Below are 25,865 nucleotides of genomic sequence, written 5' to 3' on the forward strand. Positions count from 1 at the left end.
TACCCACGTGAGCACATACATATTGCGTATTGATTCTCCTTTCCACACGGGATCCCACCCCCAGAATAAAAAAAAAAAAAAAAAAAAAAAAAAAAAACTTATTACGAAGCACATCAGATAACATCTTAACGAAAACTTACCGTTTATCTCACTAGCCTAGTAAAGTAAACTTATCCATCTAACCTCTCCAGGTTTATTTGCTCTGAACTCCATACTCCTTGATAATTATGAAGGCTTATTACTCGTCGTCTTGTGAATGAGCGCTTTGTGTTTGCAAAGATTTTTTTTAGGGGATTTCTTTTTTTCATTAGGACATCATGAAGTCCATAGTGGTTTGTGGATTAATTAGAAAGTATTTAACAGCAGGTCTAATGTCAGAATAACGCCTGATTGTATTAGAAAATCATTTCTCCTCCATTTTTTCCCGTCTGTTTGTATAAGCCAGTTCGGCATTACCTCACGTGCACATTGGTGCAAATGACCTTTCCTTTTACTCAGTAGGTTAGGCACTTCACTCGTTTTAAAAGTGATGACATAATGCATGAGCTTGGCAGATGTAACAATTTATGGAATTCATGTTCAAACTAACAATGAATTTGGGTAAACCACTTAACAAGAATGGTCCGTCAGCTTGGAGAAGCTTCCATTTCTTCGTTTTGCATTATACTTTAACGTTTTTTAGGTTAATTTTGTCAAAATACCAGGTCTGCTGTCAGCATGTATGGTCAGGTGGATATGTTGGCAAGCACCATAGGGATAACATGAATAATCAATGCATCACAGATGCTTATATCACTGAAATTTAAAAGCCATTATGCCTGTTGGTACAAATCACGTTTTTCTGCTCATGCACAAAGTGGATCTCCAAACTTGCTTATTCTAAAAGTGCGACAAAAGACAGTTCGTTCACCGAATGAAAAATGATCATAGCTGCATCATTAGTAGTGAAAAGAAATTTGAAAAAGATGTTTTCAAATTTATGATTTCATATTCGATATTTTACAATTGGATACAAGTCTACAAAATAGACGAAATGGTTGGAAAGACTGGAAATCATTTACAACTAACACAAAAGCAAAAATTCATCACATACGCACACACAGACGATTTTTGAATAGCATTATCATTGTGATCATTACGTAACTATTGGAATTGTGTCTGCTTCAAGATAATTTGCGTTGAGACGGCATTAACCTGATTACATGACGTGTGAATTCAAGTGAAGCTTTGATTTGTCAATGTCTGCGTAACAGCCACAACTAACTCGTAACGGCAAGAAAAATGTTTTGGTAGGTTGATCCATCATGTATGATTGCAGGCCATCTCGCTAAACATATGAAGAAGCCCATAGAATACAGAGTTCCCGCAGATAGCAGCGTTACTCCTATTAAAAATGCTTGAGATCCAAGTGTGTAAATGAGAGATTCAGACTGAAAGATTATCAGTGAAATATTTACAAAGACAATTATCATCATGACATTATCATCAATGTGACATTGATGATTATGATGATTATGATGACGATAACAGCCAATATTTACGATAATACCATAATAACAGCAATACCTTGAGAATATAGAAATGACTATAAGAAATTCGCTACAGAACACGATACCTTCTAAGAAATCAAATCATCACAAGTATGATGACCTTTGTTTTATTTATTTTCTTTTTTTTTTTTGGGGGGGGGGGAGGGGCTTGACACTCTGTGTTTAAGACCCATGGCGTGGTGATCTGAAAATCTTTACGGCCAAGAAAATGTTGACCTGATCTTTCTCCCCTCCTCGCCCTTCCGATGAGAGCATTAGTGTCAACAAGCTTTATGTTTAACGACCGCGTGGAGATGCTGATAGTGATGTTTGGATATTGCAAATCCGAACTCCGTCCCCTATTAAATTTCCGAGCAAAAACGGAAAAACGAATAAGAATAGACACACCATCCACTCCATTTTATTTTCCGTTATCATGTGAGCTGCACTCCTCGCTCCACGCCAGAAAGAACATTTTGCATCGTTCTTATTATCAGTCTCAGGTAAGTACCTCCTTCATCGATGCTAAAGTTTGTAGTCTGTGAGACATAATTTAAACGCTATATATGTTTATCTATTTTACGTCATTTCTTTAGCAAGAAAACAGGAACTTTAGTATTCATCAGCACGTTAAAATGAATCTAAAGGGATAAAAGAAAACACAACCAGCAAAGCACCAAACTATTCTTCTTCTTTTTTGACACGAAGCAGTCATAGAGAAAGAAGTGTGTTCTATAGTTATTAGTAAGTATGAACAGCAGTGGCAGCAGCAGTTGGTCAATGATAGTGTTGTAAGAGCAAGATCTTGATAATAGTTGAAATAGAATAAAAAGCCAGAGGAAAATAGTAGACTGAGGTTAGTAAGTTTGGAAAGTACAACAGGAGTAAAAGATTCAGGAGTGAGAGACATATAGTAGTAGCAGTAGTAGTTGTAGTAGTAGTTGTTGTAGTAGTAGTAGTAGTTATAGTAGTATAGCAGTATCAGTAGTAGTTGTATAGTAGTAGTATCAATAGTGGTAGTAGTAGTAGTAGAGTGTTAGTAGTAGTACTTCTAGTAGTAGTAGTTGTAGTAGTAGTAGTAGTAGTTGTAGTAGTAGTAGTAGTAGTAGTAGTAGTAGTAGTAGTAGTAGTAGTTATAGTAGTATAGCAGTATCAGTAGTAGTTGTATAGTAGTAGTATCAGTAGTGGTAGTAGTAGTAGTAGAAGTAGTAGTAGTAGTAGTAGTAGAAGTAGTAGTAGTAGTAGTAGTAGTAGTAGTAGTAGTAGTAGTAGAGTGTTAGTATTAGTACTTGTAGTAGTAGTAGTAGTAGTAGTAGTAGTAGTAGTAGTAGTAGTAGTAGTAGTAGAGTGTTAGTAGTAGTACTTTAGTAGTAGTAGTAAAATAGTAGTAGTAGTAGTAGAGTGTTAGTAGTAGTACTTGTAGTAGTAGTAGTAGTAGTAGTAGTAGAGTGTTAGTAGTAGTACTTGTAGTAGTAGAAGTAGTAGTAGTAGTAGTGGTGGTAGTAGAAGTAGCAGTAGCGATACATTGTTTAAGTGATGGTGACGTTAGTCGTTTGAGTATATCATATAAGCAGAATTACTTCATGTATAGTAAAATGGTAAAGCTTTTGTCTCAATTATGTATATGCATGTGTTATATAATTATGTCTTTTCATTTTTGAAGCGCCATGAGCACTGAAAAGTGGACCTGTGCGCTACACAAGTAGCCACTATTATTATTATTATTATCATGATGATGATGATGATGATGATGATTATTGTCATTATTATCATTATCATTATTATTATCATTATTATTATTATTATTATTATTATTATTATTATTATTATTATTATTATTATTATTATTATTATCATTATTACCATCATTATCAATCTAACCTAAATTAGCTAATGGCAGTCGTAGAAGTCATGGTGCATATAGCGAGGACGTTCTGAGATAGCAGTGTTACATGACCTGTCGAAAACTTTGAAGCCTTCTAGTCCTTTAATACTGTCTGTCTTTGTTTGCCTTAAAATGCCTCCTGTCTCCGTTTCCTGTTTATTATCAGAACTTAAATCGCACTGCCATGACGGACCATAATGTGGTTCGCCATTTTGGCGTGTGGGACTACGTCGTCTTCGCGCTGATGCTCTTGGTTTCGGCAGCCATTGGCGTCTACTCGGCGCTGTCCGGAGGCCGACAGAAAACGGCCAATGAATTTCTGCTGGGCAATCGAAACATGGGCATCATTCCCGTATCAATGTCCATCATGGTCAGTTTCATCTCAGCCATCTCTGTGATCGGCACACCGGGAGAGATCTACATGTACGACACGATGTTTCTCTGGGGTGTGATAGCTTACATCCTTCCTAACCTGCTCCTGGTTAGACTTTTTATGCCACTCTTCTTTAAGCTCAATATCACGAGTGTTTATGAGGCAAGTTACTTTGTTTCTTTCATCCTCTCTTTCTATTTATCTGACAAGACAAGTTCTTCTCAAGTTTTGTGACGCAGTCGCCTTTGAAAGTATTGCACTTTGAAAGTATTGCACTAAGTATGCACAACACGGCATACTTAGAGACGAAAAGAAAGAAGTTATTCAGAAATAATTTCAGGCTATCTTTTATTCTACATACATGTATCAGTTCATCTGTTTTAAATTCATTATTAAGGGAAATGTATCAACTTTTTTTTCCTATTAGTGGAATAATGAGCAAAGAAAATGGGATTCCATCGGGATTTGAACACGAGACCTCCAGATGCTAGTCCGGTGCTCTACATTTGTATCAACTGAGCTATAGAAAGCCCTAGTAAAGTGTTCGTCCCAGAAACCGTAAATCCTCAATGGTCGAAACTTTTTTTTTTCTAGTCAACGTGTCTTATATTATATGCTTTACTAATGTATCAAGCATTACGAGGAAAATAAAAATAGAATTCTATCATCTTTACACAGGGAGTCGACAGGTGTGAGTTTTTAAAGGCAGTCTGCAAGACCAATATGCAAACATAATTCGTTAATTGATGTCCAAATAGTTGTGACAGAAATCTTTTTAGGCTGAATCTTTGTCTGATATCAAAGGGCATATGAATAACTTACGTAACGTCTGCCTTCCACAGGTGCGCGTTTGACTGTTAAGGGAAAATCACGGATTGGTTGATAATTAGTAATAAAGCGTTGTCTTTTTTTTTGTATGTTGTGTTTACTTTGTATTTCATTGTTTATCACAGTACCTCGAGTTGCGATACAACCGAGCCGTTCGATCATGTGGTACAGCCATCTTCTCCATACAAACGGTAAGCACAATTTTATCAACAGAAATTCGAATTTGCTCCTTTTCCATTCACTTCTTGTCCATTTTTTTTCATGAACTTACCACGATATTATCAAGACGTACAGTGAAGAAAATACGTGTAAAAAGTTACTGGATGTCACTCTTCAATTGAGGGACACAAAGATAATGAAAACGTGTTTTTTCTCTTTTATAAGATCTCGTGCTCCATGTAATGTTCAACAAAAGTATATACCTCTCAGTAAAGTGATACAGTAATACACCAAACGCGTGGTTTACGATTGCAACCTACAAGTATGGTATACACGTATGTTTCTTGTATTTTAAGTGATAATCACTTGAAGCATTTTCATAGGCGTTAGATCAATGAGAACTTCCCAACAGAAGACAGGTCTTAAGTAGTATTCATATTGACGCCCGATTATATATTATCTTTCTATATTCTCAGCTGATCTACATGGGTATAGCAATGTACACACCAGCCCTAGCCATAAATGCAGGTAAGAAAATCGTATGAGTTGCTCTGCTGTGTAGCTATTATAATATTATGGCGTACTGCTTTCCCAAATAAGATGAGCATTTATAAAAAGAAAAAAAAAGAAAAAAAATAATACTTATGTATAATCTATTATATCTTGTAACATGTAGCAATAAAATCTGTTCAGTCTACCAACTGGACGCTGGCAGTATTTACTCAGTCCAGAGCAGAAATCGCAGATATTGTTGAATAGTCCTATGGTTGAAATATGTTTTTTATTATTATTATTATTATTATTATTATTATTATTATATATATATATATATATATATATATATATATATATATATATATATTGATCTAATACTACAAACTATACATTCATTCTGCCGATCTCTTCAGAGAATCCATACTTCCAAAACCACAATCACGATCGACGTGCCTTTCCATCTCGTAATGCTATTATTTCCTATACTATAATTCCTAGAATGATGCACTTCCGAAGACCGCTGTCACAATAACTGAAATCACTGCTAGCTACCAAGTTGTAGGCCCTACACTTTATATTACTACAACTAGATCAATATCCATCATGTGTTGTTATTGTTACGTCACCTCAATCGATCGGGTCATATCTGCTGCTGTTAAAAATATGTAATATCGGTAATTATATTTCACATGGGTTTGTTTACTGCAGTGACTGGAATGGATTTGTGGGCCTGCGTTATCTCTACCGGTGGGGTGTGCATCTTCTACACAGCAGTGGTACGCACGGAATGTATTCTAAGGAATTAAGAATCCACGTGTGTCACATGTTCGTCGTCTTCATAAGATGCGTGGTTTACTATTGAATGTGTGCGTGTGTGCGTTTGTGTAGCAATAACCATTTGTAGATGAGTTCGTCTGTGTGTGTACATGTAATTGCCGCGTCAGCATACAGCGTCTGAGGCATGGACTTGGGTATTGGCTTTGGGCCTCTAAGAAAGGTACAGATTAAAGACATAAATTATTAGATATGAATTATTCTAGAGGTAACTATCTGCTGCGTCATATATATCCATCAGGAAAGCCAATATTGATACGTTCATGAAGGCGAACTTTATGAACTTGACGTGCTCCAAGTTCATCTTATCCTCCTCGAGTGCTATCATATTTCCTGCCCTTTTTCTGTTTGATATTTACATGTTGAGATGACATCTTAGATAACATTTCCCAGTTCTGTAAGTTAAAAGTAATCTTTTTTTTTTTTTATAAGCTGTGATTTTATCTATTAATGGAGGGCAACTTTACTGACACTCAAGATCAAGGGTCCACCATTGTCAATGGTGTCATTGTCCGACTGTTCCCGTTAGAAAGATGTGAGCGTCAAAATATCCGTATTTTTTTACGGTTGGGTGTGAACAATTATATGAAAAAATGGCTATGTTCAACCATGATAAAACTGTAAAATTAATTCAGATTACAGCAGCTACATATGCAGGTGACCTTAACACGAAGGCAGACCACTTTTGGAATTTTCAGTTGAAGTCGAATGTTTTAAAGAAGATTTCTCCTCAAGCATTGAAATCTTTGATCGTATTCAAACTCATAGTTCAAAATTATAACGTGATATTTAACCAATATTACACACACCAGCATTAAATAGACAAATTGACTCATTATTCATTACGCTAATATAAATTTTAGCCTGTACGATGTCGTATCCAAAAGTCGGTGGTGCCATCTGTTTACTCACAGTTCATTTATTGAAACGTGGTGTATAAGGACCTTGAACCGATAATTTTTTTCATTCATCATGCACATCAAGATTAGAATAATCTTAACACACACACACACAAACACACACAAACACACACACACACACATCCTTATACTTGTAAAATTTGTGCCAAAAATAATATTTACCCATCGCCCACTTGTACGTGTTCATGAACCCGGTGACATGGTTTATACTGTTTTTATACGTGACAATCCGTGACGGGGGCGACAATCCGTGACGCCAACTCCGTCAAGGATTGTCGCCCCGAGCCGGGGGCGACAATCCGTGTAGGGGCGACAATCCGTGTCGCAACACCGGCCTTTAGCCAATGCCATATTCATGGATCCCGTCTTTTCCCTACACTCCTCTTAAAAGATTATGATAGTATTGACATTAATTACCTTCTTTCAAAGAGAGCATTACTTTATCCTACTTTGTAATCATTATTGGCATCATCATTCATCTGAATAGCCTGACTTCTTGATTTACATTTATATGGTATTTAGTTTTTTCTTTCTTTCTCTCTCTCTCTCTCTCTCTCTTCTCCCTATTTTCTGTTCCCTTTTTTCACACTTTTGCTTCTTTCTTTTTTCTATTCCCGACTTTCCCAGTTTTCCGCACTCTTTGTAGTTGTAAGCTTTTCACTCCCCCTTTATCCCCCCCCCCTTTCCCGCAGAGGTACCCACATGTTACAAACACAGTCTTTTGAGTGGGTACCTCCACTTTTTTCGCAGAGTGTACAAATAGAGTGTATGTTTCTTTTTGTACTGATCATGTAGACATGAACATGTTGTTATCCCTGTCTGGCTATGTGTATTCCCAACGACTCGCATGTCAAATTCATCATATGGTTTCTAGTACATTCTGTTGGAAAAAAAAGTGAAAATAGAGTTTGAATTTGAATTTGAATATTATTTAGCTGTTATTTAAAATCACTGGCATTTTTTAGAACAAATTTTGTCATCGTCTCAACAACCGAAAGAATGAACATGGTCAGAATAAATCTGATTCTTAGAAATATCGGCATGCGGAAAAAAAAAACACCTTATTTTCCGGCTGAAGATTAATTAACATTTTATTTTGTTTTGATATAAAATCGCTGTTTGATTTTCTCTCATCTTTTTTTTTTCAAGTGCAGCAACAAACCAAACACTTTGCTACCATGTAACTTGAGATATTTACTTCTCTAAAGTCAGCGTGAGTTAGAGTACATTATTTCACTTTTTACAGTCATAAAGTCAAAATCATATTTATCTTCCCTGCCTGGATTGGTTGTTTCATGCCGATAGGGTGGAATTAAGGCAGTCTTGTGGACCGACACACTTCAGGCTTTGATCATCGTCATCGGTGTCGTAGCCGTCATCATTAAAGGGACCATAGAGGTCGGTGGTGCCGACGAGGTGTGGCGGATCGGCCTAGAGGGTCGGCGACTCGTCTTCAACAAGTAGGCAGTCCAGTCAAAGAGTTACAGCTGGACTTTTATGCACCACGGTAGAGTTTGCTTTAAGAACATCAAGCAAACAGACCAGTAGATGTTTCATTCAAGTTCAGGGTTGTTTTTTTTTTTCTCCATCTCTAACATAAACTAATATCCCATGCTTACAATGTGAGTAAATGGGAAAAGATGCCAGCATAAGTACAACGGCAATATCAAAATGTAGGGTACACTGTACCTTATTTAACGAGAATCAAAGAAGTGAAATATTTGAGGGTGTTCTTTTTTTTGGGGGGGGGGGGAGGGGGATGGAGGATTAATAGAACCTAAAGCAAGGTTTGTAGATTGTGTGTGCCATCATTTACAGTAATACTTTTTTAAGGGAAAATATGAAATACGTGGTCAAGAAATGCAGTACTCATAACTTAATCATTTGACCAAGTTGCAATAAACATATTTCAAATACATCATCATGTGGGCTGATGAAACTAGGACTGATCAAAACTAGATCATAAATCCAGCAGAAACGAGCCTAACAAGCAGCACACAATATGACAGGCACAAGAGCTTAGACATACCAAGGTATGAACAAGACCACTTATGGAAAAACTCAACAATGGGATGAAGATTCATTCATTCTATTCATTTTTTTTCCAACAGAAACTGAATGCATGAATTACATCACAATTTATAACAAAGGAAATGTATAATGTTGCAAAATATGAACAGTATACGGAAATGTTGGAAAGATCGTTACTAGAGTCGAGAAAAGAGAGAATATTGTACCTGGAGAAAGAGTTTGTTTCTGAAAATTAATTAGGTTTCACATATTTTCATGAAGCAGTTATATCTAAATGAGGTGATGACATCATAGTTTTAAAAAGTCTTCTTTGACCAAATACACACATTTCTACTGTATATTTTATGAAACATTGAAACTGCATTTATCTTCTTCCTATAAATTTCGTCAGCTAGTGTTAATAACTTTAAGAGTAAGGAATCTAACTGCAAACGGTACCAAAGGCAAGATTGGTATATTCTTATTTTTTTTTTTATGAACAAGCGGGTGAGATGTTAGCTGATGACGACACAATCACTTTTTTTAAGTTGATTTGTATAAGCCGGTACAATACTAATGCCACTATCTAATTAGCAAATGTAAAACCTTTACATTCTAAACCCTATTTTTAGACAAGATTAGTACCATTCTGTTTGACCTTGCTTTACTTTATCTGTTGCAGACAACTCAAAGTGAGCGGAATTGTTTTTTTAAACCTTCTTGCAAACCACAGGGGTGCGACACTAGACTTTTCCCAGTTAATAAGCTGATAACATTAAAATCTGACGTCAAAACATTGTAACAGTTTTGTTAAGTGGAGTAGTATGTTGGATCTTGATGATGAAGCATGGTCTTTATACTGTTTAATTCCTTTTGAATCAACTATTGATATTAATATGAGGTGGTTTCAATTTAAGATTCTCAATAGAATATTAAATATGAAAGACGCTCTTTTAAAATTTGGTTTTGTAACAGATAAAAGGTGTACGTTTTGTAATGACAGTGAGGAAACCATAATGCATATATTCTGTTCATGTCCTTATTCAAATAACATATGGAATAAGTTTGAGCGATGGTTACTTTTGAAGATAGATAAACAAATTGTATTTACAAACCAACACAAGTTATTCGGATTTTATGGTCTCAACAACAGTTGCATTAAACTGTATGATGATTGTTATAAGAAGAGAATTTTTTTCAGCGAAATTTTAAAAGACCGTTCCGTCATTTGAACATATAATATCTGAGATAAAATGTTATTTTGAGATGGAAAAATGTATAAGTCAAATGAATAGTAGAGAAAAAAATTTTGTGAAAATGGACTTTATTTATTAAGTGCTTTTGAATATCAAAATTACATGATACTTATAGTGTTTTCAGGGTTATTTCTGCCAATAAAATAAAAGAATGATATAAGTTATATGTTGTTAAAAAAAGATAAAGAAATTGTGTTATTATATGTACAAGTGCAGTAGGCCACTGTTTGTCGATAACCAAATTATTATTCTGTTTTGTATTTAAAAAATTATTTGTAAATGTGACTTTCTGAATATGTGTATGAATAAAACACCCTGTGGAAGGGGAAAAAAAAAGTTTGTTTGAAAGTGTGAAATACCCTAACTTTTAATAGCCATTCGTTCACTAATGTTAACAGATTGTAGATGATGCGGACATACCATCAAAGTTACTCTTGTTGTTTTATGCTCAAAGTTTCAGCTTCGACCCACGGGTGCGGTACACGGCGTGGGGGATGATATTTGGCATGGGAACACTAAATCTGACGCTTGGAATTAACCAGACCATTGTACAACGCATCCTCTCCACTGGGTCGAAGCGTAGAGCCGTCATGTGAGTATATAGATTCAAACTGGTCAAATCTGTCCACAGCGGCCATCTAAGGGAGGCGAAAAAAGCGGTCGTTATCCCATTAGTAATCGAAACACCCGAAATCGCACGTTCGTTCTTAAATAGTTAAATATTTTTAAGCTTTATATCTTTTTGTTTTACAAAGAATTATGTAATTATAAGTATGTCAAAATTTTTTATGTGACACACCATTCTCTTGGTAAAGTCTTACTAGGATTTCAAATAAAATATAACTTTTCTTATAACACGGGCTCTAATAGACAGTTGTATTCAGACGACCAAACAATTTGATTAATATCTTCTTTGCTATTTATCCTTTTTCCCACTAAGGCAGTATCGTCGCGGTCAGTCACTAAAAATGTTTTGTTGTTCAAAAATCAACTGGCTATTTTCAATTGATATGATATGCGCTTACCTTCTCTAAGTACCATTACGCAATGTCTAATAAACATCAATGATGTAAAACTGCCTCAATGGAGTCTAATTTTGTCGGATATGCAAGTAGAAGCATGTGATTGTTTCTTTGATCAGGGCGATCGTACTGGCAACCGTGGGTAAGATGATCATAGTATCACTGTGCGTCTTTTCTGGAGTGGTCATGTATACTTACTATGTGGACTGCGATCCGTTCACCATGGGTTACGTCAAAAGCAAGGACCAGGTAAGTTGAGTCACTTTGGTGCCCCTGCCTCCACTTAGTATTAATCATGGTGAAAAAGGTGAATATCAGCAATCATTTTTTTTTCTTTGCTATTGTTTTACGGAAAATGAATACTATACTATACTATATACTATGCTATAGGGGGTGTGAATTTTCTTCAGTTTGTCTCCCTCTAACAAATGAAATTTAGAATTAATTCAAATCAAATTACCGATCAACACTTGCGATCTTTTACAAATTTCATTCTTTAGAAAGAGACAAACTGAAGAAAATTCAAACCTCAACCTTCATCCCTCTACTTAATGTTCTCTAGTATACGGTAACTAACTTTTTACAATTTTGAGTGATTTTAAAGGATTTTTTTTTTCGACGATGGCAGGAGATCTTGTAGGCTTTAGTGTATTTATTTTTTGCAAACCTATTCTCTAGAACTACCAAAATGAGCAATATGCTAAGGATGCAATAATCCATAATACGGATACAAAAGTGAGGCATTTACTGTATGATTCACCGTTGAAAAAGTGAAGATAATATTGAAATTGAAATACCTATCTAATTGTCGATATCTGCTCATATCTGGCCAGCTCATGCCGTTCTTTGTGATGGAGATGTTCGAAGACATGCCTGGACTTCCTGGAATTTTTCTTTCAGCAGTGGTCAGTGCTTCCATCAGGTAAGAACAATGCCTTACAACTGACCATTGCATTGTTACAGTTTGTGTCGGAATCAATTTTATTTGCAGTAAGACTGCGCAAAAATTTCACGAGGGGCCAAGCGATCGGGGTCATCCCACGATCTCGACGCCCACGAGTCCTTCACGGCTCACGAGCTAGACACTATAGGCAACATGCTTTAACATTTCGGAGTTTCAGTTTCAGTTTCAATAAGTTTTATTTCTCCACTTGTACATAACAGAAGATAAGTATAACAATATGGAACATATTATTCACAAGTCATAAAAATATAAACAAGATTTAACATTACAAGTATATTATCGTGTGAAATAATACATGAATTTCATCACAGATCTCTAAGTGTACAGGTGGGGGAGACCGTTATTAATAAACAAATCGTTTGACTTGGACAACGGCCTCTGAACATACAGATATAAATGCCTTGTAATTTTTTTTTTTTAAACTAAAGGAACGGAATACACACACGTAGAACAAATAACGTAAATCTTTAAAGTATTCTAAATGTCATTTGACCAAAAAGGACAACACAAGGTGGAATGTGTAAAGACGGAAAAAAACCCCGAGAATAAGGTCCCCAAGTGCCGAATGGGAAGAGTAAAGAGAAGAGAGGAGAAGAGAGGAAAAGCAATGAGATACAGTATTCAGGAGTTGGGAGCTAACAAAAACGTAATATCTAATTCCAGTGGTACATTGCGAGAACATTTTTATAGGATGATTTAAAACGTTGTAAAGAAGAACTGCGTTTAAGGTCATCACTCCGTGAGTTCCATACATCTGAACCATGATGTCTTATGGAATTTTGAGTTATAATGAGTTTAGGGTTTCCCAAATGATAATCTGTTGCATGACGGGTATAGGATATGAATGAATACTATAATTTGAAATATACATATCTTTAAACAATATAGGGAGCTAATTGTTAGTATATTTATACAGAAATGTTGCTCCTTGCCATGTATGTATATCAGAAATTCGAAGAGTCTTTAAATCTTAAAACAAAGTTTCAGTGTGTGCTAAGTAGTGTGAACCGGTAATAAGTCTTACGGCACGTTTTTGTAATAACAATATCGACTTTATTTTGTTAACACCGCAATTTCCCCACACAATATTATAGTAGGTAATATGGGATAATATGAGTGCATTATAAAGAATTTGCAGGGTATGTTTAGTAGGATATTTTCTTACTTTCCAGAGGATCCCGATATTTTTTGATATTGTTGAATGAACTCGGTGTATACTCAGCTGTGACGGCATCAACTTTCACGAACGATATCTTATATCAATTACCCAGATGAAATGCATCTCTCCATGATAACATGTACATTGTGCATGATTTTTTTTATCCTCCGGAGTCTCTCTTTATACTCCCGATCTTTTGACCACAATGTTCAATGTCTAATTAACTTTTAGTGAGCCATGTACAGGAGGAAATTTATAAGGATTTGTTTTTGTGTTTTTGTTTTTTTTTTATTCAAAACTACCAGCTCTTTGAGCAAGGATGCTGGGTTGTGCTTAATCACGATATATATCTGAGCATTTTCTTCGCCTTCTAAAGGTTGTTACCAAGTTTGTTTCTCAATTTCAATTTTGCCTTTCCAGTACACTGTCATCGGGCGTGAATTCACTAGCAGCAGTGACCGGTGAGGACGTGATTAAGGTGCTCTGGCCAAACATGGCACCCTCCAGATACGCAATGGTTACCAAGTTGTTAGGTACGACTCATTTGCCAACACCTTCTTATTACGGCTTGGGTGGAGAACTCTTTCTGTGTCACTGAGGCAATGTGCAGAATGTGCACAAATTTCACACACATACTTATAGGAAAAGAAATTAATGTGACTTGCAGAGAGTTAATGTTTATCTTTAAAGAAAAAAAACCTTCATGATTCATAACATACCTTAATTTAAATTTCAGTTCACTTACCCTTTTTTCAATCTAACAAAAGGTACTACATAACACAACGTGTGCATATGACATTTGACAATTTTTAAGAAGCATAAATCATAACGTATAATCCAAAATATGTGTACGAGTTTTATGATGAATAATGAAGCATGATTTGCAATGTTCCCAAAAAACGGAGTTTGTAAGACGCGGATCACTCGAAAACAAATAATTATACCAATAACACATTTATCCAGAATTGTCTATGTAGTATGTACAGAAAGAGCGTCTGATAACTGATATATGATTATAATACAGGAAAAATAAAAGCTTAGTATAGACAATTTATTTTGTTAAGTACAGTCTATACAGAGGAAATATCGTACAATAATCTGTTTATGGTGAAAGAAATATTAAAGTGTGATTCAGAAAAGTGTATAAAGGTCCTTCCTTTTTTCACTAAATACTCCCTTGAAAATAGAAATCTAGCGAAGCTGGGTTTTTCCTATTAGATATTAAAGTGAGATTATGTTGTCTTTTATTTCACATTTCAAGCGGTGCTTTTTGGTCTGTTATCGATTGGCTCGGCTTTTGTGGCAAGCATTCTTGGAGAAGGAGTCTTATCGGTAAGTGGTGATACAAACCCACGAATCGAAGACTTGATATCTTACCAGCCTGCAATAAATTGTGATAAAATTCTTTTTTTTTTCTTTTTTTTTTTGCCTTCTGAATAAAAAAGTGTGACTTGGCAACAAACTCTCTGCCAAGCATCGGCTAACTACGTCGGAGTTATATGGCAAGTTCTTACATTATCTGGTGTATGTTTCTGACTGTTCAAGGTGAAGTTATAAGGTTTAATTTCGTATACATTAGACTAAATTTTTGTTCGATTTCTCGTAGTTTGTAAACATATGAAATGAGTTTTACCTTTAAACACTGTTCCGTGAGTTATGCTTGTTCATCTAATATCCGTTTTCCTATGTGACCATTCACTCAGTCATTCAATTATACCTTTAAGATCAAATTATATCCCCTTCTTACCAGACAGTCAAATCTGTCTACAGCGGCCACCCGGGGGAGATGAAAAAGGTGGTGTCCGTTATAGACAGGTGGCTGCTGTGGGCAGAGTCTTTGACATGGCTTTTCGGGGGGTGTTTTTAGTGGCGTTATACGACAGGTGGCCGTTAAGGCAGGTTTGACCGTTTCATATATGTTTCATGATAATTCAGTAGATACTGAACCTGTGACGACACTTCTCTTGGGGAAAGAAACTTTGATGCCACTTCGTTGCCACGATTATGGCATATTTTCGTTCCATTTTAATATCATTTTTTTATTTTCCATATTCGAATGATATAAAAGTATTACAAAGTAACAATGACGATTTGTGCAAGCGTGCATATAGCAACGACTCTTTTGCATTTGTTACTGTGTGTGTGTCTGTGTGTGTCTGTGTGTGTCTGTGTGTGTGTGCGTGTGTGTGTGTGTATGTATATATATGTGTGTGTCGAGAGTTACGATGAGCGTTATGATGAGCGTGTATTGTCCTCACCAGAAAGGGCTTACTTTTCTCGGTTTATCCTTTTTGTCGGCCAATTGCTGAAGTTGCATAAAATTGTATCAAAATAGTTCGTGATCGAAGCGTTGACAACGAAGTCTTAGTTGAATAATAACAAGAGCAACCCAAGTACCCTTGGTATAATGATGAGTAAAGTTTCATTTCCCGATCGAGATAGCTTTACAATTATTCAATAGAATTATCCCTTTTCCGATTATCCCATCTGGTGAGGTGCTGACATTTTGATTGTCAGCTCCTGGTTACAATGTTTTTGTGGGTGTTTTTTCCCCGTGGTCATAATCTGTATCATAATTGTTATACGTGTACCTTGTCTTTTTATTTGACTTGTTCTTAAAGCTCGCACTCTCACTGGCCGGCATATCCTATGGCGGTCTGCTTGGCGTCTTTCTGCAGGGAATATATTCGCGCCGTGCCAACTCAAAGGTATGTTTGCTGAGGCGGTATCCATTGTTTTCTCTCACTTCTGCACAGTTCCTTAAAAGAAACTCCATAATGCAAATTCATTGACTTGCGTAGATTCCTGATACGTTCAGCATTACTGAGGTGGCAAATTGAGTATCTTAATATCGTTGTATATTTTATTATACATTTTCAACTATTTTTTCTTCAAGTTACTTGGATACTCCCACAAAAACCTACCGTAGCAAGATTCTGTCAGTGACATCTGTAAATCCCTGCGAAAGTACTAATATGACTTACAAAAGACATTGGAATGAACCTTTCCCTTGACTGAGCATAGTAGCTTGTATGTTTCCATGCTACTAACACTATTTACAAAAGATAGTGCAGGAAAACATGTAAGTTATATCTAATGGGAAGGTGCATTCCAACAGTAACGTATTTTGTAAATCATATTAGAAGGCCTACTCTTGCAATGATTGACAGATGATGTCACTGGCACTATTTAGAAGTGTTTTTTTTTTTTTTTTTTTTTATGGGTGTCCCCAAATAATCTCAAGAAATTAATCTCAAGATATTATAAATACAATTGTATTACTACGCATATAAAATATTTTTGGGGCACATAATCTAATTATGTGATGATCAGGGTTTTATGAATCAATACACGTCAACATTGCATAGTTCCTTTCAGGCTAGTAGGTTTTACAACGCTTTTCGATATCATCGCAATCAACTGTCCAGACTCCATCGCCAGAAGAGTCGATTTGTCGGTTAAATAGCGCCATCAGGCGGACGATTGGGGAAAACTACTTTACATTCGACGCTGAGCAGCTTCCTTTCTTATGAGCTCAAAGCTCATTTCAAGCCCCAATGCTGAGAAAGAGTGTTTTAATCGCAAGTAATTCTTGAAATTCTAACTAGAACTCAGGTGATCTGCTTTTGTACGTCTAAAAAGACAAATTGTTATTTTGTATAGTGATAATTATTGTAACTCAAATATGTTTGTTTCTTTGTTTTTGTAAACACAAAGTCAAAATAAATTCAAATCAATCAATTCATGAGTTGGTGCCCAGACAAAGGTCGGACAAGTTTATAATTCGATTCAATTTAATTCGGTTCAGTTTCCATTCAATAAAAAGGTAATACATAGTAGAAAGTATTTTGCAAATAATATTGTTTTAACTATTTTTGTATGAAACACAATTGATAAATACATACATATTTTTTTTTAAACGAATGAATCTACAGTGAGAGAAACAATGCATACTTTGTACCCCACCCCACAAAAAGGTAAATATCGCGATAGAAAAAAAAAAAGTGATATACTGAAAAGGAAACTTTTATGCAAATAACGTATTTACCCAAAAATTGATCTGTGCACAGCGAGAATTTTTGATAAACGATTTGATAGTACATGTATATAGGCAAGGCTATATAAAACATATTGTAATTAACACTTTAAAATTACAGAAGAATACAAATAAGATATGATATCACTGTGACAGCATTGCAGGCACTCATTCATGGAGCCGTGTGTGTTGGAGGAAATATGGTGACAAAAACAACAATATACGCGCGCACACACACACACACACATACACAATCTATATATATATATGAAGGGTTTGTTTGCAAAAACCGATAAATCCATTTTCGAAGATTTTGAAGTACGATCTCTGTCAAAAAGTAAAAAATGATACCTTTTAAATGATATATTGGTCACTACATATAAAGGAATATTTTTGAAGTTATGGTCAAAAGAAGCAAAAATTTTCTTATTATTCTCTTTATTTTTCTTGAACTTTAATCGCAAATATCTCCATTTGGCAAATATGGACTTATCGGTTTTTGCAAACAAACTCTTCATATATATATATATATATATATATATATATATATATATAATGATAAAGGACATTTATACTGCGCAGCTCCTATAATGATATACTCTACTGCGCATACAAATATATGCAAATGACGCGATATTGTAGCAAGACTAAAGAACGCTATGGTATTCATTTATGCATCACAAAGAAAAATGAGAAAATGAGAACAAGTAGAAAAAGAAGAGATCTCGGTGAATACGCCACTCCATCGTCAGGACAGCTGAAAGTACGAAAGCTATTACATATACATATAGGCAACTCAACTATCTAATGTGTTATGGATAAAACAATATTTTCTTAGTTCATATTGAATTGTAATGAACTTAGGAGATTTTTTTTTCTTCAAATAAACTAATTGCCAACGATAATGTGGGTAAGAAAAGTATACAATATGTATGTAATTGTGTATTACCAGCATGTATGTCTGTTCGTGTATGTGTTTGTGTGTGTGATTGTTTGTTTGTGTGTGTGTGTGTGTGTGTGTGTGTGCGTGTGTGTTTGTGTGTGTGGGTGTGTGTGTGTGTGTGTGTGAACTAATTCAGGAGCAGCTGGGAAGCCACAATGACCCTATTGAGACCCAGCTGTTGTCTCATTGTCCCTGACCTATGGACAAATAATAATTGTAATAGATATTCAAATGAACGCACGGGCTCAAAATGTTGTTACTAAAGTAAGGGAGAGGGGGTATTGGGTAGAAATCATTGTGGCGTCAAGGGGTTATGCTCCACCCCTCCCCCCCCCCCCCCCCACCCATCCCGAACCTTTCCTTCTGAAGAACGCATGTATGGGAACCTCCTGCAAATCGAGTTATTTTTGTTTTGTTTTGCTTTGCTTTGCATTGTTTCAGTGTTTCCTGAAAGAAGGAAAGTGGGTGTGTGTGTTTATGTGTGTATAGGGGAGGTTGCAGTCTTGTAGGAAATTATCAAAATGTTATTCAAAAAAAGAGCAAAAAGTGTAAACCAAATGAAATGATTATTACAAGGGAGATTCCTAATGGCAGCTTATATCAATATATCATTGTTCGCTATGCAGGGAGCTCTGTCCGGTCTGGTGTCCAGCGTACTGTTTGTTGGCTGGATCAGGATTGGGGCGATGGTATACCCGTCTGTCACAGGAAAAAACGTCCTCTCCGTAGATGGCTGTCCGGTCTACAATACATCTGAGACTGCGATGATTAACAGCACAACTATACTCTATGCCTCGGACATATCACCCCTTTACACGACTACACAATCAGTGCCGATGGAACACAGCGAGGAGTAGGTCGTAATTCTTAATATGATGAAACAAAAAGAAAAATATGAGAGAGTAGTTGATTTTTTTCATGCTATAACATGAGCAATTACTTAGTGGTACATTACATAGAATATAGACGTACAAAAAGAAAACTAACCGAAAACAAATTCACATGAATGTGTGTATGTGTGTATGTGTGTGTGTGTGTGTGTGTGTGTGTGTTATATCAGGTGAAGTTTTGATGAAACGTATTTGAATATACTCTATAGTTACAAAATGCACTTGTGGTGTAGCGTGAAATCGTGTAACAAATGTTATACGAAAACATTCAAAGAACCAAGCATTTTAATCCTTTTTTCTTTGGGGGTGGTTAGTTTTGGTGATATTTCTAATGTAGCAGCAAAGCCCCGTTATCATAAGAATGGGCAAGAATGTTTGGTGTAAATGGGCATAGAGAGCACGTACTTGTGCCTTTTTGCAGCAAATGGGGAGATATTGTTTTGTTAAGTCTATAGATGATGTAATATATCTTGTGAGGGAAACTTATCCCAACTTTTAGGATGCAATGTGCATCACCTCATTGTAAGGCTGATGATTTTGTAAATGTAATGTGAGGATTCTTTTTTTTTTTCTTTTTTCTTTTTTTTTTTTTGGGGGGGGGGGGGGTAAAACCTTTAGCTGTCTTTCACTGCTTATGGTCTTCCACATGGCCACATAACGCTTCAAAGACGAGTCCCGAGTATCCTCATTTCATTTCATTTCACTTCATTTATTTCATTTCCAACAACATTTTCATATACAAGATAACACAACATCAATACAATGTAGTAACAAAGAAAAATACGTGACGTTAACAATAGTACGCATTACAAATTACAAAATCAAATGAAAATTGAATTAAAACTAAAGTTGCAGGAAATGGAGGAGACATGCTAAAAAGCTCAGCTTGTAATTTGCAGTCTCCTCGTGGACAAAAAGACTAAATATCATCAAAAAAGTAATTAGATAGACAAAATATAAAAGGTGCACAACACATACAGACCTATACAAACAAACAGACGGACAAACAAACACAAGTAACCTCTCTTGTAAAGAGAAAGATACTGGGAGAGAGAAAAACAAAACAGTGAAGGAAAAAGAGGAAAAGAGGAAATTATTTTGAAAGAAGAAAGAGAAAGAGACAAGAGGACAGGAAAAAGGCGAGAAAGGAAAAGAGATGAAGGGTCTATACCAGCACACGCGAGGCACATGGTGCGATGGATCACCATATCGCCATATGTACATAATGTAGGAAAGGAATAGATAAAAGAAAAGAATGAGTATAAAGAATAAAAAAGAAAGCTCAAAATTAAGGCTAATTAAAATATAACTCATTCAACTATATAAGAATTTATAAACAACTTCTTCAGTTTAAATGTGAATGTGTTAAAACTTAAAACTTGTTCCATACTATTATCGAGAGAGTGGGTTTACTCGGGCAGGTTTCTATGATAAATGTGTCTTGTATAGCAAAATCAGCCCGTCCTCAATGGGCCTACGGCCTGCGGGCCTCAAAGGGCCTAGTGGACAACTATAAGACCTTAGCAGAGATAACCACAAGGAGAAAATGCAGGCAAAAAAAAAAAAATATGCAGAATGGGGAGACAATGCAGGTAAAAGAAGAAAGGAGATTATTAATGAGAAAAAAATATGGAGAATTGAAATTATCATTTGAAAATTTGACTTTAAAATCTTCAGTCATTTTCACTGGTATATGAAACAATAATTATTCACATCATAGCTTCTGTTTTCTTTTGCTTTATCTTCTTTAAAGTCCGCCGGTGGCTGAGCTATACCACATATCATTTCTCTACTATGCACCAATCGGGGTCATCATAAGTGTCATCGTTGGAACGATAGTCAGCACCATCACTGGTATAGTTCACATTTCATTATGATTAACGCTGACATAAGCAAACACTATCATTGGCCGCTACTTAGATTTTAACCAAGCAGCAGTGATACAAAATAACGTTTAAGGATTCGCGCGTTCTCAACAGCCATATACTAATTGAAGATATATATCTTGGAAATAAGAATTATATCTCAAGTGGGACATCTCTGGTGATCATTACTTTTGATAAGAAAATGTAAATGACTCTTTGAAATAATACTGATAATGTTGGGTAAAGGGATTTGCCTATACACTTTGGTGATCAACACCCCCTGCCCCGATATTTCTTTTCGTTTGTTTTAATTTGCATTTATCCTCAAAAAGGCAACGAATTTTAAGCATTTATAAAACCATTAAAAAAAGACCCATCAGGCGTATAGATAAATGCGCTTGAAAGTAACTGATGTAACTGAAGTAATGTCAAGAAGTACAGCTTATAAACCAAAACCTGTATTCAACTCGTTCTCTAAAAAGCGCCAAAGATTGTTTGCCCCTTTAGAATACTGTAATCACGTCTTCGCTGAGTTTTCTAATGTTTTTGAGCGACTGGTCGTGAGTACGAGCTGCACAATGTAGCCAATGAAATAAAGGATCGAAGCAAACACACTTACACCTGTCAGCCAATTACAGATGCTGGATAATAACAGCGCGTGAATGCAAGTCCTCATTATATTGAAGAGTGTAAGCCAGTGTTACTAATGTTTTTGAGTCAGAGGCGCAATGTGGTTTCGATTTCAAAATAAATTCTGGTATAGAATTATGCTTTAAAAAATCAAATACAATTACGCGCATTGGAATATTTGCGATCTAGACTAACCCGCTGTTGCCGTCGTTACTAGTATTATATTACATTGATGACATTAAATACATACGATTAGTGACAGAAGTTTTTGAGCATTATTTTTTTGCCATCGTAACCCATCGTTGAGTCTAACTGCGCATTGTATGTTATGTATTATACACCATATTTTCAACTCAGGTTCCAACGAAACAGAGAAGAGAGACTTGAAGTTAATGTCGGACTTTCCTGATGCCGTCTGCTGTTGTTTCTCGGAGCCGATCAAACAAACACTGAGATGCGGAAATGAGAGGATAGTGGATGTCGGGGTGAGAATCATGAGATTGCCCTCTCTCTCTTCTTCTATGTTTCATCAAATCAAATCAAATCAAATCAAATCAAATTAAGTGCATCATAACAAATTATCATCTTCAGGATGAAGTTTTTAAAACATAAAAAAGTCTTCCTTATTAATACCATAACCATACAATCACAAGAGGCAAACTATAATTTGTGTTTCATTTTACCTCAATGCGAATGCACATAATATATAAGCTGCATGATGCACACAGGCTCAAACTTCATTATCAGCCAAGATTGTCTGTTATGAGGAAAATGCTGTCATATCATCAAGCATCACTTTGTATGATCATTGTGACGGCCATTGTAATTGCCACATGGAACATTCATGGAAAGACAATGCAACAATGTACTGTCTTTTGTATCTTAATGATTTATTAACAGGAAGACGAAATCGATGTTGCAGGCGACACCGATGACGAGGAAGAGATCGTGACCGACATGAAGTACATCAAGATGTCGGGGAAAGGCTTTGCAAACGGTGATACGGCGACCTACGAGAGAATGCTTCCAAAGAAAGAACCGGATGTGTGGATCAAAAGAGGAACGGACGTATAGGACTCTTTGCACAGCCTGTCATCTTGCAGCAACTTATAATGTGCTTGAAATGTGTCATGTGTCTTTTCGGCTTCACGTCACGAGACCGACACCGACGAGTCATACAGCCTACGAGTTATACAGCTCACGAGTCATACAGCCTACGAGTTATACAGCCCACGAGTCATACAGCCATGAGTCATACAGCTCACGAGTCATACAGCCTATGAATTCGACAAGGCCCAAGAGATCGACACAGTAAGCTCCGGCCGTGTTGTATCGGTCGAACTCATGGGCTGTATGACCCGTGAGCAGTATGACTTATGGACCTCTTTTTAATGTCAAACTCGTAGGCTGTATGACTCGTGGGTGTCGGTCTTGTTGGATGACCCCGTTTATTATGACCTGAAATTCATCACTTTAGTGGGTTATGTATGGTTATTATGGTCAACACCGTTTTGATGCTTAACCTTACATTCTCTTAGGAAGACCTATGGCTCAAAATGTGGAGTTAAAGTATCAAAACACTATTTCATATAAAGAGTTGCCGATCTGGCCATGTACAGTTTACATCGAAATTTGCCTTTTGAAAATTCCAATGAAGCTTCTGAGGATTAATCGTAGGCCTCGAGTTGAAGTTAAGGAATATACAATGAATATTTAATGCGATAATATTTTGTAATATGCAGTGCTTATATCAAACTGTAAAAAAAAGCAAAATTCGTTTCGTAGAAACATTCATAAGATCTATTTTTGTACAAATATAAGCCAACTTATAGACCATCCCATTGTGTAATATTAATTGCCTGCCATGACTTAGTGTAAGTGAAAATTGTTGGCTTCGTTTTCTTAGCCTGTATACGGTTTGTGATGTTGACGACAGTAAACATTATAGCATAGAAATTTCGGAGAAGGAAACTGTCAGTTCTTAGATCTGTTATTTACGACTGACGATAGTCAGGTTCTGCTATGAGACACACTGTAAATATTCTCAATTTGATATTTTTTAATATAGTAAAAAGGCGCCTGAGCTCTACATCCCAGCAGAATCCTTCGTCAGAGGTAAAATGACAGATGCAGAAAGCAAGCATATATCTATATGGATCACAGACACACAACAAGACAACATGCACCAACGAGGAGAGGCCAGGGACATACTATGAACAGAGAGAACAAAGGGGGCGGGCTTGGCCTTCATTTCACTCCGTTGACATGGCTTTTTTATATGCGATATGCAGTGTTACACAGCTTTGTTCCTGCCTCTTTAACCAGAGTATGAATGGAGTTATAGATCAAACAAAGAGAACAGTGAGTGTTTATTTGCTATCGGATATAACAAGGGAAAGAACTAAACAATGTGATAGTACTATTCCTGGTAATTTATTTTGTGGTATTATCATATGTGGCTATTATCCTCGTCAAGCATCTGCTTATGACAATAGTCTCTTGCATTTTTATTACGCTTAGATTTGCCTGATTTCTTTCTTGACCGCATGTACGCGAAGTCTCAAAGTTTTGATATGCATAAAATGGCACCTGCTCGTATTCATTTTGTATTATCGAGAAAAGCAATTCTGTACATTTAAGTCAATTAGTTACCTGTCTCCAGGTATTGCCACTGTTAGATTCAAATATTACTCAATAACTTTGTTCAGTACTCAAAATTTCTTCACTAAATTTCCAATTTGTCATTAAAACATCTGAGTTTTCAGCATGAGTTAATTAACGTACACATGAAACAGCGATCATATTGCTTTTAAATAAAAGCATACCATTATTTCTCATTTAGTTCGAGTTTGATGATACTAATATGCGTCAGTTCCTTTTCTCTTACTGTTTTATTTTGAAGTCTATGAATGTTTTCATTTCTCTTATGTCATCCAGAATACCAATTTCCATTTCCAATTTGACATTTTTGTGTCTTCATGTGGATTTTGCTTTTCTGTGAAATCTTGTTCTACCAATGCCACTTTCGAATTACATCTTCACAAGCATTCTCGGACCATTAAGCCAACGAGGGTTTGTCTTAAAAATAGTCTTCGTAGTGGCTTAAAATAGGCTAGAGGTTATAAGCACGGGCGCATGAGCATATAAAGGTCATTTACACTAAACAACGCGATGTCATTGCAGAAATCCACTGAATTCAAAATGAGCTGCGCCTATGGAATCGCAGTGATTATCATTAATGCATGGAACCTTGGTAAATACCGTTAAATGCAGGTGCTGGAAACTTCCCTTTGCAGTAAGAACACAAAAGATGCGCTCGAAGCTCTGAAAAAAAAAAAAAACCAAACCCAACAACAACAAGTAACATACGTGGATATCACAAGTCGACCATGCCCACTCGTGAGTTCATGATCCTATTTTGCTGCGAGCATGTCATGTAGAAGCCCCATGTTTTTGTCCTTTTTATTCAACAGCTGTACCTTTGTACTGCATATATGGAGACTGGATTTGGTATGTTGATAGTGTTAGCGATGCTGATTAGTGTTTAATATGAATGATATAATGTCGTTATTTAAGCAAGGATATTTTAGGCCTTTTAATTTGCGTGCGTTTATATTTCATACTCTAAACGTTCCATGGCTTAACAAGACGCCGTTTTACAACTTAACCCAAATAATCTAACCATCAGGAGATTTATCCGTGAAGTTGGATCTGTTTGAAGCTTTGTAGGAAAAGCATTTCAATGGTACTACATGTATCAGTGTTTGAGAAATGCAGCTATAGCGGTCTGAAGCAGTCCTTTTTTAACGGTAAGATGATTTTTTTCTTCTGTTAGAATTGATACTGTGACATGTTTTTGTACATACCTAGTAGGCAGCTTATTACATTCAAGTGTGTTTCTTATTGCCAGTCACTTTCTCACAGATAAGATTAAGACTAAGATATCACGCAATACAAATAATGTTTGAGAAGTCAGTCTCATAAATCTATGTTTGCACTTTGTAGTCTTATAATCACCATGTATTGATGTAAAAGACTGAGCTTCGGTATAATACGGCGCCTCAGCA

General features: G+C 36.0%; 1 protein-coding gene across 1 annotated transcript; it reads left to right on the forward strand.

The window, feature by feature from the left end:
• The first annotated feature begins 3,625 nt into the window (after positions 1-3,625).
• On the forward strand, positions 3,626-22,923 carry LOC140243896 (sodium-coupled monocarboxylate transporter 1-like). Its single transcript, XM_072323566.1, has 15 exons — positions 3,626-3,949; positions 4,741-4,806; positions 5,251-5,302; positions 5,978-6,045; positions 8,329-8,483; positions 10,744-10,881; positions 11,431-11,560; positions 12,145-12,233; positions 13,855-13,967; positions 14,696-14,766; positions 16,056-16,142; positions 19,040-19,266; positions 21,057-21,157; positions 22,156-22,283; positions 22,699-22,923. Exons 1-15 carry the CDS (start codon positions 3,659-3,661, stop codon positions 22,870-22,872), a joined length of 1,890 nt encoding a protein of 629 aa, XP_072179667.1. The 5' UTR covers positions 3,626-3,658; the 3' UTR covers positions 22,873-22,923.
• The last annotated feature ends 2,942 nt before the right edge of the window (positions 22,924-25,865 follow it).

The sequence above is a fragment of the Diadema setosum genome, chromosome 20 (genome assembly GCF_964275005.1).
Source record: "Diadema setosum chromosome 20, eeDiaSeto1, whole genome shotgun sequence".
Lineage (NCBI taxonomy): Eukaryota > Metazoa > Echinodermata > Echinoidea > Diadematoida > Diadematidae > Diadema > Diadema setosum.

What these genes read in the sequence shown, in the direction of transcription:
- LOC140243896 (XM_072323566.1), top strand. Translation starts at nt 3,659, where the DNA reads ATGCTCTTGGTTTCGGCAGCCATTGGCGTCTACTCGGCGCTGTCCGGA. An exon ending in GTGGTCAGTGCTTCCATCAG is followed by an intron (nt 12,234 to 13,854) that starts GTAAGAACAATG and finishes TTGCCTTTCCAG; the next exon opens with TACACTGTCATCGGGCGTGA. An exon ending in AGAGGATAGTGGATGTCGGG is followed by an intron (nt 22,284 to 22,698) that starts GTGAGAATCATG and finishes ATTTATTAACAG; the next exon opens with GAAGACGAAATCGATGTTGC.